The 13,756-nt window shown below is 44.2% G+C and overlaps 1 protein-coding gene across 2 annotated transcripts in view; it reads right to left on the reverse strand.

Annotated features, from left to right (window-relative positions):
* Positions 1-13,714, reverse strand: part of gdap2 (ganglioside induced differentiation associated protein 2) — a 205,870-nt gene extending 192,156 nt beyond the window's left edge. For both annotated transcript variants that reach the window (XR_013780258.1, XM_079357598.1), the window contains exons 1-11: positions 13,460-13,714; positions 11,429-11,645; positions 7,583-7,722; positions 7,098-7,251; positions 6,419-6,507; positions 5,920-5,996; positions 5,630-5,789; positions 4,114-4,264; positions 3,831-3,907; positions 2,156-2,232; positions 1,585-1,724 (exon numbers count right to left, since the gene is read on the reverse strand). Coding sequence is in view for 1 of the 2 variants with exons in the window: in XM_079357598.1 (XP_079213724.1) it covers positions 1,585-1,724; positions 2,156-2,232; positions 3,831-3,907; positions 4,114-4,264; positions 5,630-5,789; positions 5,920-5,996; positions 6,419-6,507; positions 7,098-7,251; positions 7,583-7,722; positions 11,429-11,619 (1,256 nt within the window). In the remaining variant the exon portion in view is untranslated. The remainder of the gene's footprint in view (positions 1-1,584; positions 1,725-2,155; positions 2,233-3,830; positions 3,908-4,113; positions 4,265-5,629; positions 5,790-5,919; positions 5,997-6,418; positions 6,508-7,097; positions 7,252-7,582; positions 7,723-11,428; positions 11,646-13,459) is intronic.
* Between the last annotated feature and the right edge of the window lie 42 nt (positions 13,715-13,756).

Below are 13,756 nucleotides of genomic sequence, written 5' to 3' on the forward strand. Positions count from 1 at the left end.
TCAAGTTTGCAATCAAATATATGTTTCCAGAATGAGAGGAAAGTTAATTTGATTTAATGTAAAATACAATAAAGTGCATGGGCCATCCATTGCATTTCAACGTGTCTCTTTTGGGAGATGTGATTGGAGGAGCTACTGAATCCATATCTTCAAATTTAACGCTTTTACAAACATGAAGGGTGTCCAACTACAAGTTCTGTAAGGGATTTGAATCTTCTTCCCAAGCTGTGAGCCTTCTGATTAAAATCTGAGTCACCACCAACACATCATCCGAAGCACACACACACACACACTCCCAAGTTTGGGTTTCCTGTTCCAAACATGGCCGCCAGATTTCCAAAAACCCCATGGAAGAAACAAAAAAACGTTTCACAGCTCGTTTTGCTTTTCTGAAAAGTCCAAACACCGTAACCTTGGCCGTGTCACACCGTAGCATGAACAACGTATCTGAACTCTGATGCAGCTGCAGAAGTCAGCACAGTCACCAGAGCCAAAATGGAAGGGCAAACCCGGGTCACAAAGACAGCCAGGACTCACAGAGGAGGGAGCTTTTTTTAGTCAATCAGGATTTTATTGAATCCAGCTTTCAATCTGGACAAGAGGAGGCAAGAGATAATGCTCATAATTCCCTAATATATTATTCTAAGTGAAAGCAACTGGCCTTAGCAAAGTATCTCGTTGCTAAATCCAAAGAAGCAACCGAACACCAAGGAGCTGTCAAAGCCTGTCAGACCTCTAGTCCATCTGGAGAACGGTTCTCAAGACTTTTTATGGGGGATAATTTGTTGTAAGAAAAATCCCTCGTCCTCTTTGTTTGATATCAAGTTCTGGCATTTATTGATCAAATATGTCACCGGCCAAAAGAGCCGAAACCCCCGATACGGCACAGAACTCTAAAGAAGTGACCTGAAGTGGACGGCTGCTTAAAGAAATAAAGACTGACAGAGTCTCTGACAGAACAGAGGAAAGAAAGACTGAACTCACAAAAACTAGGACAGCGGTGAATTTAATTAGTCTTCTTATTCACTTCGAAAATATCTCTTTAAACCGTCGTCCCAGAAGAAGTTACTCAGAGATGCTGAATCCTTATTGGCTCATTTTAAGATGCGTCATCAGGGGGCTCTAAGTCACGAGTGTCTAAGTCTAAGACACCGACCTGAGGACAAGAATATGTTTACCAACGAGCTGATGTATCCGGGTAGAATTTACATGCAATTTAAAAAAAAAAAAACTTTATTCAATTCAAAAAACTATTTGTCCTCAAAGTTGAGTTTTTTTTGTTAAATTTTCATCACAGCAGCACAAACAGACAAGACAGGGCAACGTCTGGCGTTTCCATGGCAACGATAGCACATCGCGTTTTTGTCATGGCGGCCACCGAGACGAGACACGCCCCCCCCCCCTTCACAACTATAAAACTACAGATTTGTCTGGCTTTGATAACTGTTTGAAATATTTGAGGTGATGTACGTAATCAACAACAACAAAAAAATATATATATATTTGAGTCCATTTTTAAAAAATATATATTTTTAGTGTAAATTGAGTGTCGGTTGAACAAAGAGTGTAAAATATCAGACTGACTTGGTATCAACGATGTCGAAGAGGTTCTTGAGGAAGTGGGGGTCCAGGTGGTTGTGCTCCCCGGTCAGCGTGTGGAAGTAAACCATGACGTACTCCTTCACTGTGATGTGGTCCATCACGTGGATGAAGTAGAGCAGGGCCTGCACACACACACACACACACACACACACACACACACACACACACACACACACACACACACACACACACACACACACACACACACACACACACACACACACACACACACACACACACACACACACACACACACACACACACACACACACACACACACACACACACACACACACACACACACACACAGGTGGTTTCATCGCGGGGGATGAGACACAAACAGCTGCTCGAAACATGCAAACAGAAACACCTCATGCAACAGAAGCACATGAGCGTTTAAGACATGCAAATAGGTTGCGTAAGAAGTGTCAACAAAAACACGGCACTCAGCGTCCCAGATCAATAACAAGGTGCACGATACAGACACGGAGTCAATACTGACTAACACATTTCAAAAGGTTAAAAAAAAAAAGAAAGTATTTTAGTCTGTTACCTTCTCGATGTCGATGAGGGTCACCGGGATGTTTCGTCCAACGATAACCATCACCGTCCTGCCACACATATCCACACCTGGACACACGCAAGGTTAAAGGTTAGCTTAAAAAAAAAACAAACAGAGGCACACATGCAAGTGTAACACAATGAAACTCAAATGAAGTCATATTTGACTGGTGAATAAATCGATACTGATCGTCACTATCGGCCGGACGATGAATCGGTCGAGCTCCACGATACAAGAAGACATGAAATATTGGATGGCGTTGATGCCGACTGGAGCTGTTCTCTGAGGTCACTTCCTGTCAGCGCCTGTGTGTCCTCCTCTTTAGGTCACTGCTTGTGCTGCACTCACTCTCTCATGTTAGCTGCTTTAGATTCAAGCGTTTGATTAGTGATTTGTAGATTTGTAAAAGCAGCAATGCTGCAATAGATGAGTTGGATGAACTGAGGATGTGAGATGTTGCCAAGCAAAAAAAAAAGTTTTTCTCTTCTCACAGATTTTCATTTTCCGTTTTTTAAATGATTCTCAAGTCAGAAGTTTGCTGCAACCTCTGATTGGATGAAACCAGTAATAAGGAGGTTAAAATGAAAAAGCTCCAGCGTTGATTTATATGCAGCGTTAAGATCACAGTCACACTTTTGTCTGATCTGAGTTATCACTCTGCTCTTTTCCAAAATGTAAGTACAGTTATTCCAACTTAACAACCCGGAAAGTCCCGTCGTCTGTGTAACGCCGTGCAGCCTCTGAGCTCACGCGGCCTCTCGGCCTCCCCGTGCAAATCAAAACCTGTCTCCACACAGGAAGTGACATCGTTCCTTCTGAACAAGTGGTTGGTGTTACAGCAGCTCAGCATGTGTCCCCGATGGTGTTCTGGATTTTCTGTTTGTTTTCTGCGGAAATTCTTCAGTGGGCTGCGTTTTGTTTGAAGCAAAACATTTTTTTCATGCTTGTTCTGTGTTCAATAATCAAGAGCTTGAGTTTCCTTTAAAACCTTTTTTTTTTATTTATTTTTTTTACTTTTACCAAATCTTTTCATCCTGTCGCACGAGCACGAAGAACAATCGTGATCTAAATTTAAAATGATGTCGGTGCTCAAGGGCATCGTTCAAACCGCCGACTTTCCTTTTCTACCTCATTCTTTGCTCTTTGCTTCGACGCTCGGCTCGTTTGCTGCTGCGAGGTCTCCCTGCACTGTGTTTTCCATCCATCCAGTACCTGAACCGCTTTTCCTATTCATGGTTATAAAACGGTCATAAAGCGCGGATAAAGTTTGGCGAGTTTAACTATTTGTCTGCTTTTTATTGCATAAATTTGACCCGTTTAAAAAATCAGGACAAAGAGGGGTTTATTGAGTTCACACACACACACACGTCTAAATATTTGAATGGCTCAGAAAGCGAAGGGAAGCAATTATGATTTGTAACGAGGCATCAGGGGAACATTGTCCAGGGAATGCAACCACCAAGATCAAACTCTACAGCAACATCGCCTCCTGCTGGTCCTGAGAGGGAGTGGAGCTGGTGACACGCAGGGAAGAGGACTTGTCTGTTTTCAGCCCAAATAAAACACAGACATGGAAAACTGTACTCCACCAGTGTTCAGATCAACGAGGTGAGAGAAGAAAAAAAAATCATCATCATCAGCTCTCTGTGTGTGTCCGTGCTCATACCGGTTTGATACAGAGCTTTCAGCGCGGCGATGTCCGACAGATCTTCTGCTCTCGCCCGACACAGCCAGCGGTTGTAACTGCAGCAGAGAAACAGAAACAGAACTTTAATTCTTGGTTTCTGGAGACAACATATGATGTAGACGACCTGCTGGACCAGCCTCTTAAATACGACAAACATGAGGAACACACACTAAGCCACCGACCACAACTGCAAACTCACGCAATGTTTACATGAAAGTTTCATTTTCCCAATCTTATAATAATGATCCCGTTCGGCTCGTACTTTCTCTGGTGTTGTTTCTGAATTGCCGCCTCCGACATCTGGCCCTGCAGGATCTGTTTCCGCTGTTTGTCCACGTCCCCCTCCATCCGGGCGAAGGCGTGCGTCCCCACCTGACCCAGATCCGACTCCAGACTCTCCTCTTCAGAATCTTCTACAAGGAAACGAAACACAGAGAGTGACTTTCAGTGTACGTGATCGCCCTTAGTGCGCTCACGTGCAGCGGACGGACAGCGTAAAGTCAGGGCGACGTTTGACGCACTGGATTGAGGGATACTGCGGCAGATTCACTGACTCACATGAGCGGTGTGATTTTGTCCCATAAAAGATGTGCTGTGTTTGTTTTTCGCTGCCTGTCTGCTTATTTTAAACTCCTTGATCCTAATTCATCTCAAAAGCGTGAAATTATTTGTGCGTGTGTTTGTGTGAAGCTGCCAGCGAGGTCATAAAACTCAGGAGACGTTGTTTTTTCGTTTGTATACGACCACATGTAGCGTTCAGCCTCACGCATGACCACGCATCTCATCTCCATCCACATTGGGCATGTGTGGCTTTCAGCGGCGTTTACATCAGCCTGCTGTTTCTGGGTGCGTTTGCTTTGCTGTCTTTGGATCGACACCCAAAAGCCGCTTTTTTTTTTTTTTTCCTTCCCCCCTTTTGAAGCGTCACGCCGGCAGGCGTCGGGCTGGAGGGTCAACGAAACCTCAAAAGCTCACGAACACATGCGCTGTCGTTACTGTCAAAACCCTCCAAGAATTCAAACTTTAGAAACATGAAAACAATCTAAAAAACACGCAGTGACTCCTCCCAGATATACAGTTTATCATATAAAACAATGGAATTAAACCTGGAATAAGAAAATGCACATAACGTGCAGAAATAAAATAAAACTATTTAGAGTTTAAAATCAGTCATAAAATAAAACCTGGACTCTGAGAGTGAAGAGCTGCAGCTGCACAGCTTCATTGATGTTGCAGAGTCTGAGTAAAGGAAGTGCAGCATTTAAAGTGTGAACATACTCAAAGCTGCAAATGTGCTTAAATGTCTTAGTGAAGGTAAAGATTAAAGCATTACATGTCGAGTTCAATAACAAAAGAAAAAGAGCTGATTCGTGTACAAACACTTTACAAGATAAAGAACGAAGATTCGACAAATATTCCTCCGTGAGCGATCGAAGCTGAAAGTTAGTAAAGTTTAAAGTGTTCAGAAGCTCGGTCTGAAGGGAGTCGCGCTCAGAGAGAGAGATGAGTCACAGGAGAATCTGGGTGAGTTTATTTTGCTGACTCGCCCAGCTGTAAAAGAGCATCCAGTGATTTTTGGACCGTTCGTTTTGGAGGAAGAGTGGGACTCTGATTCCAACATTTAATATCAACCACGTGTAAAAATAAAACATCGACTCCTCCGATGTGTGTGTGTGTTTTTTCTTTTCTCCCTGACATGGGAACGAAGCACACTACGTGCACATCATCTCTTCCAAACGCTGCGAAACGTCACGTCACGTTGTGTTTCAGTCGCGCACCTTCCAGCGTCCCCGGCTTCTCTGCGATGCGGATCTGTCTCTCGGGGACGACGGGTTCACCCTCCGAGTTCCCGATGTCGGCTGGGATGAGAGGCAGCGAGGCCTTCTCCTCGTCTTCAGAGCGAGGGTAGTACAGAGGAAGCAACTTCCTGTACACCAGCTGGATCAACACATGTGGAGCAGTTTGAGTGTGCAGGTTTATTCAGAACCCAAACAGTACATTTGATTGAGATGCATACTTCATACTCTGACTATTATGGGATGTATTTAAAGACTGAAGTCACACAAACCTCTTCTGACTCTGACACGGCGAACACCACCGCCTCCAGGCTGTTTCCGTGATTCTCCAGAAACCTACGCACCGTTCCTGTAAACACACGTACGTATATATGAATACAAGACAAAGACACCAAGATATGCACCAGTGTACGTCGGGCCCATAGAGCTCTATGACATTTATGGCAGTGATCTAGTGTGAGCTGTGCTTCAGGTCATTGGATGCTTCTTTGTCAAAGATGTTTTTGTTGCTTCTACTTGCAGATTATGATCTTCTCATCATCATCCTCATCATCATCATCATCATCATGTGTGCTTCAGAGAACATGTCATTAAAGCCCGTCACAAACAAAGGCTGCCATTGTGCGTCATGACTAAATGAGAGCGTCTGCTGGCGCAATTTGCTGACCTGATTTAATATAAAATATAACCATGAGTCTTCTGTGTTGTTTTTGTGGGAATAATGTGTCCTCTGTGTGTGTGTGTGTGTGTGTGTGTGTGTGTGTGTCTTACTGAAGGCGATGTGTGTAGCATCCTCCAGTGGGTAACCTCTTTTGGTCGTGCTCACCACAGGGATGCCGACAGACGACATCGACTTCTCTCTGAGGCGGAAAAAAAAAAAAATCTCACATATGGTTCACCACATTAACAGTTCATACACGGGGGAATGGTTTCCACACACACACACACACACACATGCACACACACACATGCACACGCACGGCTACAGAAACAACCAAGAAAACTCTTGCTGTACTTTTACAGAGAAGAAAAGTGTTTTTTTTCTCTTTTACAAAAGTTGTATATTTCATCAAGTTTAAACTTCATATTTTATTTTGAAATCTAAAAACAAGCGATCACAGGGAACGTGTTTGTTTTAGGGCTGTCATTATTACCTTGTATTAACTAGTTAGTAGAACTAATAACAGTTCATGCATTTGTTTTTTTTTTTTAATCTGGGTTCATCTCATGCTATTTTGTCCCTTCAGGCACACCGTAGTTAAGCCTCATCAGTGTCTCCCTGTAATCACAGCGAGGGAAAAGAACACTGCTGCGTCTTTGAACGTCTCATTTCTCTTCAAACAGAAAAACGCTGCTCTGCCACACAAACACAGACGACGAGCGGACGAGGAGAGGCGTCAGCTCTGCTTCGCAGCGCGGCGTGAAAACGGCGTGATTCTGTGCTTCTTACGCGGCCAGCTGCATGATGTTCCTGTAGCAGCTGTAGAGCGAGCTCTCTGCGGCCGTGCGGTACTTTGACTTGTACTTCGGTCCCACCGTGTGGATGATGAACCTCGCCGCCAGGTTGAAGCCTTTGGTCAGCTTCGCCTCGCCTGTTCGACATCCTGCATAAAAAAAAACAACAACCAAACTGAGCAACCTAAAAAACAACAGATTTTTTTGTTTCTTAAATCGATAAACCTTCGATGTGATTGAAGTAAAACATCTTTGTTGTGATGAAACGATGCGGTGTCTGCTGAAGGAGAGGATCGTGTCGCCTCGTGTAAAATTCCTAAATTCTCTGATTTAATTTGGTGCAAACTCAATTTGATCTCCACTCTGCAGGGAGCGCTGCGTTCTTAAACACACTTAAGTTGCTTCAAATTAAAAGATGGCACCCGTCCTTTAAATTAAATTCATCTGATCACGTGCACGTCCAGTTTAAACTCACTCTACCTTTGAATCTGAGCAGCTCCTCTCTGAGCTCGGGCCCGGCGTGCTGATGGATGCTGTCAGACACCGGGTTCTTGTCGTTCAGCATCTCGTTGCTCGTGTTCACGATGGACGTGCAGTTCAGCAGAGCGACGTCACCGGTGCTGATGAGAACAGAAGAACAAGATGAAGACCGTGATGATCGTTTGAAACGTGCAGAAAAACAACAGGGATGATTTTTCAGGTGCGGCAGGTCTGGAAGGTTTTTCACTGCAGGAGAAGAGACCTGATGTGGCGTGATTCATGTTATCTTTAAATATGAGCGTTTTTAGTTTGACCTTGAAACCCTGGAGAAGTGATTGGCTGACCACACACAGGCCCATTAGTCTGCACACTTTAAACCAAAGTCATTCACGCTCCGAGCCAACGTTGAATACTTGTTTTTACTGCTTCAGTAAAGTTCTTCACTCTCTGGCACTTCCAGGTTTGTTTTCGGAAAGTACAATGAGGAGCCACTGGAGAACGTGCCGAAGGCGTTAGATCACGAGACGAGGTCAGCCGGCAAGGAGTGACAAAGACGAGTTTTATTGTTTTTTTTTTAATTGGGCTTCTTAAGTTAATTAAAAATGAGTCATAACTCAGAGCAGAGCGAGCTGCCAGAGAGAAAGTCACAGGGAGAAGCAGAGCTCGTCCAATCGCTGTCCACTTATACCTGAACTATACTTGAACTTTGTACTTACATATTGACACTTTATCTTTGGTTTAGTTGAGCTGCATTGTCGTTCATTTGCTGCTCTGTTTGTCTTTGAATTGGGGACAAATAAAGTTTTTTGAATTGAATTGAAGATGCAAATAAAACCCGAGAAGATAAATCCACGATTCATTTCATAAAGTGAGCAAAAAGCTTTTTAAGATGCTTAAAAGGTTGTCAACGTCTCCTCCACAATCACTTGTGATGATGTGCGTGAACGTGCGTCCACTGGAGCTGGGAATGACGTCACATTCAAGTCAACGGCACAAACCTGATCCTTCGATCCTTGGATAGTTCAGTATCAGCAGAAACGTTCACGTCACTTTTAAGATTTCATGTAACATCGTGCATCTTTTGATTTGATTCCACTTGGCATGACTCCATCGAGTGTGTGTGTGTGTGTGTGTGTGTGGGGGGGGGGGGGGGGGGGGGGGGGGGAGGAATGAGCCACAAAGCGGTCACACGCTGAGTCTACTTCCAGGATCGTTTGTTCCTGGAGGTCTGGTCACGTTCGTGCTGCAGGAATGCGCCCGCTGCTGCTGAGCGAGCAAGGGGGGGGGGGGGGGGGGAGAGAGGCCCGCTGTAACAACAAGGCCCTCACACAGAAACTACACTGAGTCGGGCACCGGATGATCATGTGTTCCTCCATAAAGAGGATTTGTGAGGAGATCTGGACTCTGAACTGGTCCAAGAGAGCACGCGGAGAGAGAGACAGGCGCCGTTCACACCACGGAGAAAGAAAAATAAAAAATACTTAAAGTGTTGGTTTTACCGCTCCTCTCTTTTCTAGTACAAAAAAAAATAAAGCTTCACGGCGACCCTTTCTCTGACCGCCTCTGCGGCCCGAGCGTCTTCTTTCATGGTCATTCTGCATCAAACTTTAAAAAAATTATCCCGATTCATGTGGTTCATGATTTCTCTAAAATAACGTGACCGCACGACGCATCCAACTCTGTGAGCCGAGCAGGACTCTTAACACGAAGGTGCGACAGAGGGAACATTAATGAACCAGTCCAACAGCATGTCGACGATAATTACAGCCCAGCGGGAGCGTTAGAAACCACGAGAACGAGGCGGGAAGGAGCTCGATATTTGTTCGGATCTTTCAGGAGCAGAATCTAAAATTAGAAGGAGGACAAACTGGCTTCAACTCAGCATGTTTCCTTCATGTCTGATCACAGAGGAAGACATATCTGACTGATTGATCCTTTAAAGTTTGTTTAAAAAAATGACATCCCAGCTGTCTGATGGTCTGAAGAGCTTTTGAATGATTCGTTTCTGATAAATATTTTGAAAGGCTGAAGAGTCTGCAGGGGGAAAAAAAAAGCAGGTTTAAACTCTCCACATTAAGATCCAGCTGAATTAATGAGCGACGCTGGACTCAGAGGAGTTATGGTCGTGGTGTGAAGTATCTGGAGAGGCTGACTGGATTTGAAAAGGTACACTCAAACTTTCCACAGACGAGTGAAACCAAACCAAATCCTCGGGGTTTGAGCTTTTTCAGAACAATAACCCGCAGAAGAGTGATGAGGAGAAGTCAGGGTTTTAATGAGGACAAAACTTAATGGTTCATAGAGTCTGCACAGGAGAGTTATTCTTAGCTGGTCGGGGGGCGAACGACCTCAAAGATAATCTCAGAAATGATTTAAACTGGCACCGGCGTGGAGGCATCGCTCGAACCCAAGTTTCCAACGTGTTAGTGTTTGTGATGCTTTGCTGAGCTGACGTTTCAGGACTCGACAGCGATAGTCGTGAGGTTTTAATCTGCAACTTTTTGGGGAAATTGGCAACTAATTCAACCCCTGAAGTGTTTGTGCCAAAAGTCTGTGTGTTGTGTAAAGGACGAGGTGATGCTGCAGGGCGGTCGACGTGACCCTGACCCCAAACTTTTTATTTAAAAGACATTTTCCTCGAATTACATTGGAAACGGGTAATTCCTTTTCTAAAAGTTTCCACATGTGATGTCTTTCTCTTTTGGATTAAATCTGGGCTTTTAAAGACGCAGTCAGCAGCTTTTAATTAAAGAAATAAAACATAGACTTGTAGAAAAGTCATTCTGCTGAGTCATCACTTCTCCATGTGTGCCGATGAGACGCTCTCCTCTGACTTGGTTCTGATGTTCTGGTTGAGTCTGGGCGGGGAGCTGGTGTGTGTGTGTTTCCTCCAGCCAATGACAGCGCAGAGACTCGTGTTGTCTGTGGCAGCAACTCAGTCCATAGGGACTTGAGTTGGGAACCAGAGGGTTGCCGGTTCAAGTCCCGATATGGACCAAAAATATGGACGTTGGTCTGGTAGCTGGAGAGGTGCCAGACCACTTCTGGACGTGTGTGTGTGTGTGTGTGTGTGTGTGTGTGTGTGTGTGTGTGTGTGTGTGTGTGTGTGAGAGAAGCATCTGATGAAAATGAGGAAGCAGAAAAAATAAAACCAAAGTGAAACCACAGCCAAGCAGACACATTGGTTTGCTGTGTGCTGGACAGGCAGGTGCCAAACGATTAGCTTGTGCTAGCATACGGTAGCTAAACGAACACAGTGAGCGTGTCTGTTAAATGAAGACAAAAAAAACGGGTCCAGTCTGTGAGAGGACTTCAGATGTCAGAACTTCAACACAGATGAGGAAATCTGACGAGTCACATCTCGCTCGCGGCTTCACCTGGACCACAGCGTCCTTCCTGTGTGAGAGCCTCGAACAACACAGCGGACAGATCAGAGCGGGACGCTGAACATGAAGGAAGATCTAAAACCTTCAGGGTGAAGATGTGCTCATCCTCAGAGAGAAAAAAAAACTGTTCAAAGCTCGTTCTGTTGTTACATCTTAAAAAAAAGTTTCATGTTGCATCAGAACTTTTAAATCACTTCCTCTTTGAAAGCAGCTTTTTTTTTTTTTTCAGTTTGTTGTGACACTGAATTTCTTAATCTGAAGAATCTTTGCGATGAATCCTAAAAATAAAAGTGTTTATTAGCACAGAGCGTGACTTAAAGTCTGATAAGTTTATAAATATACGTTTAAGTGTCGATATGGATGGCGAGGGGGGGGGGGGGGGGGTTTGGAAACCACGGCCCTGTCCGAACTCTTCAGAGAGGATCTTTGCAGCCAAAGAGAAGACGCGTGCGTGACTCACAAGAGGATGATCTTGCGGTTGATGTCTTGTCTGAAGGGGAAGGGCGAGGGGAAGCTCTGCTGGCTGAGCAGGCCGTCGCTCTGCTCCAGCGTCGTCGTCGGCGCCTCCTCGCCGTCCTCGCCCAGCTGCTGCTGCCATGTGGGGAGAGTCTGGACGTCCACGAACTGGGAGCGAGCACCCAGAGGATCCATCCCCTCTGGATGTCCAAACAGCCACCCTGGAAGCAGGAGAGAAGGGACATACGGTCAAAACAAATATCTTCAGTCGGCGCCGGATGCTCCCACGAGGAGACGACCACGGGTCACCGAACGCCTGCTTCCACACCTTCGTTGTCATTTTAGCTTCTGCTCGTGGACGCATGAATTTCTTCGTGTCATCCTTTGCCAGGAGGCGATTACCTCGCCTTGACGGACTAATCAGTTAAGCAGCTAACAGATTTAAGATTTACAATTCAATCCAGCGAGCTTTCAAAGTCATTCCCCAAGCTGAAAACGGCGAACCATTCACCGGGAGAAGTTTTCTCATACGTTCATATGAAAAATCCTTACAGGACGAATAAAGTTCATCGGACATCGTGCGTACTTTATTTCACGTTGAGTGGTTTTACTGACTCTGAAAAGTAGTTTGTGCATTAGTTGTCAACATTAAACAGATTTGGCACAACTGATAAACTTGGGCTGCGGACATCGGTTCACGCCGCGTCATTGTCAGATGTCTCCATTAAACTGGACCAGTCTGGTCTAAGAGTCTGGGCGTGCGTCCTGCGGCCTCCTCCGTATCAGTGTGTGAGATTCTGCAGGACTCTTCACCTGGATGTTTACTAGACGCGGGGCTGTGAAACTCTGATTGCATGAATGTCTGACTAAGATGGGTACACGCTGAGATTTTAAGATGTCAGGGAGTGCCAAAAGATCCCAGCGTGTCAGGGATCAAGGAAGCTTCCCGTGCTTGAGCCGGGGTCGTGAGCGCGCCCTTTGACAGCGGCCGTGTTGGCGAAACAAAAAAAACAACAACCTAGAGTCGTCACTCGGGGTTCTATGAAGCTACGACAAACATGTTTCACTTTTATAAACAAGTTAAAAGATGAATGATCAGATCATCTTCACATTCAGAGATAATGGAAGTCTTCACGTTTGGCCCTCAGTCGATCAGAGGTCATGAATCAGACGTAATGCGAGTTATTAAAAGACTGATGAAAACAATGTGACCTCTGTTTGTTTTAAATAACACTCACACATTCATATTCTATAAATATATCATTTTCACTCATTGTTCACATTGTTGTCTGAGGTCTTGTGATTTGTTCTTATGCATGCTTATGCTCGTGTGTCAAACAGCTTTGTGTGAAACCTTAAAAGGAGCCAAATAAATCACATTTATTTATTTTACTATTGTCACTGAACTTTGAGCATCTCTGACTGGACAAACATCGCCTGATCAATTAATCGGTTTTTATGGAATAAAGTCCTGCACAGTCTTATCACCTCTGAGGACTTTGAGTCACTTGATCCAAACGAAACAAAAGCCAGTGGGTGGGTGTGTGTGTGTGTGTGTGTGTGTGTGTGGCTTTACATCAACAGCTTTACCGACAATAAATCACATCAGAATTAGTAAAGACAGTTTCTTAAAGCAAAAACGTGTTTCAAGTTCTTCAGATTTAAATTTGGATATTTCTGAATTTATTATGAAAGTTAAACTCAAAACATAAGTTAAAAACTCTGAATACACATGTCATCAAAAACACCTTAAGAAGAGGAAACACGCTGCTTTCCTCAAACCTCAACCTTTCTTTTTTATATAATTAAAATGTTTATTATGATTTATTCATGAAGTCAGTAACAGCTCTTTTAATTTAATTAACCTAAACACAGGATGGCAACATATGATCCTTAACTGTGACAATTAATTAATTCAATTAATCAATTAATTTAATCTGTATAAATCAACTGTGCTGCTCATTAGACAGATGATTTCATTAATAAATCTGTAAAATCTGCAGACATCACAAACACACAGTCAGCTGTCACCTACCCAGCCAGTTGTGTTTCCTCCAAACAGAGGCGACGTCCACGCTGCTAAAACATACACAAAAATAATCAAAAACAAACTACAGGCTCCAGACCTTTAAGTCTTCATCCTAACACGTGAAGAAATCGTAAAAAAAGTGGTCAAAAATGAGTTAAAAAATGCCGATTAAGCAGGTTTGCTCATTTAGCCTGCGTGCTAAGAGCGCATTGATGCACAGTCAAGCTAACTACAGCGGAGACAACAACATCCGGTGGTGTATTTCAAAATAAAATATCACAGACCAAGAGGACCGTGGAACCC

The sequence above is a fragment of the Symphodus melops genome (assembly GCF_947650265.1).
Source record: "Symphodus melops genome assembly, chromosome: 12".
Taxonomy (NCBI): Eukaryota; Metazoa; Chordata; class Actinopteri; order Labriformes; family Labridae; genus Symphodus; species Symphodus melops.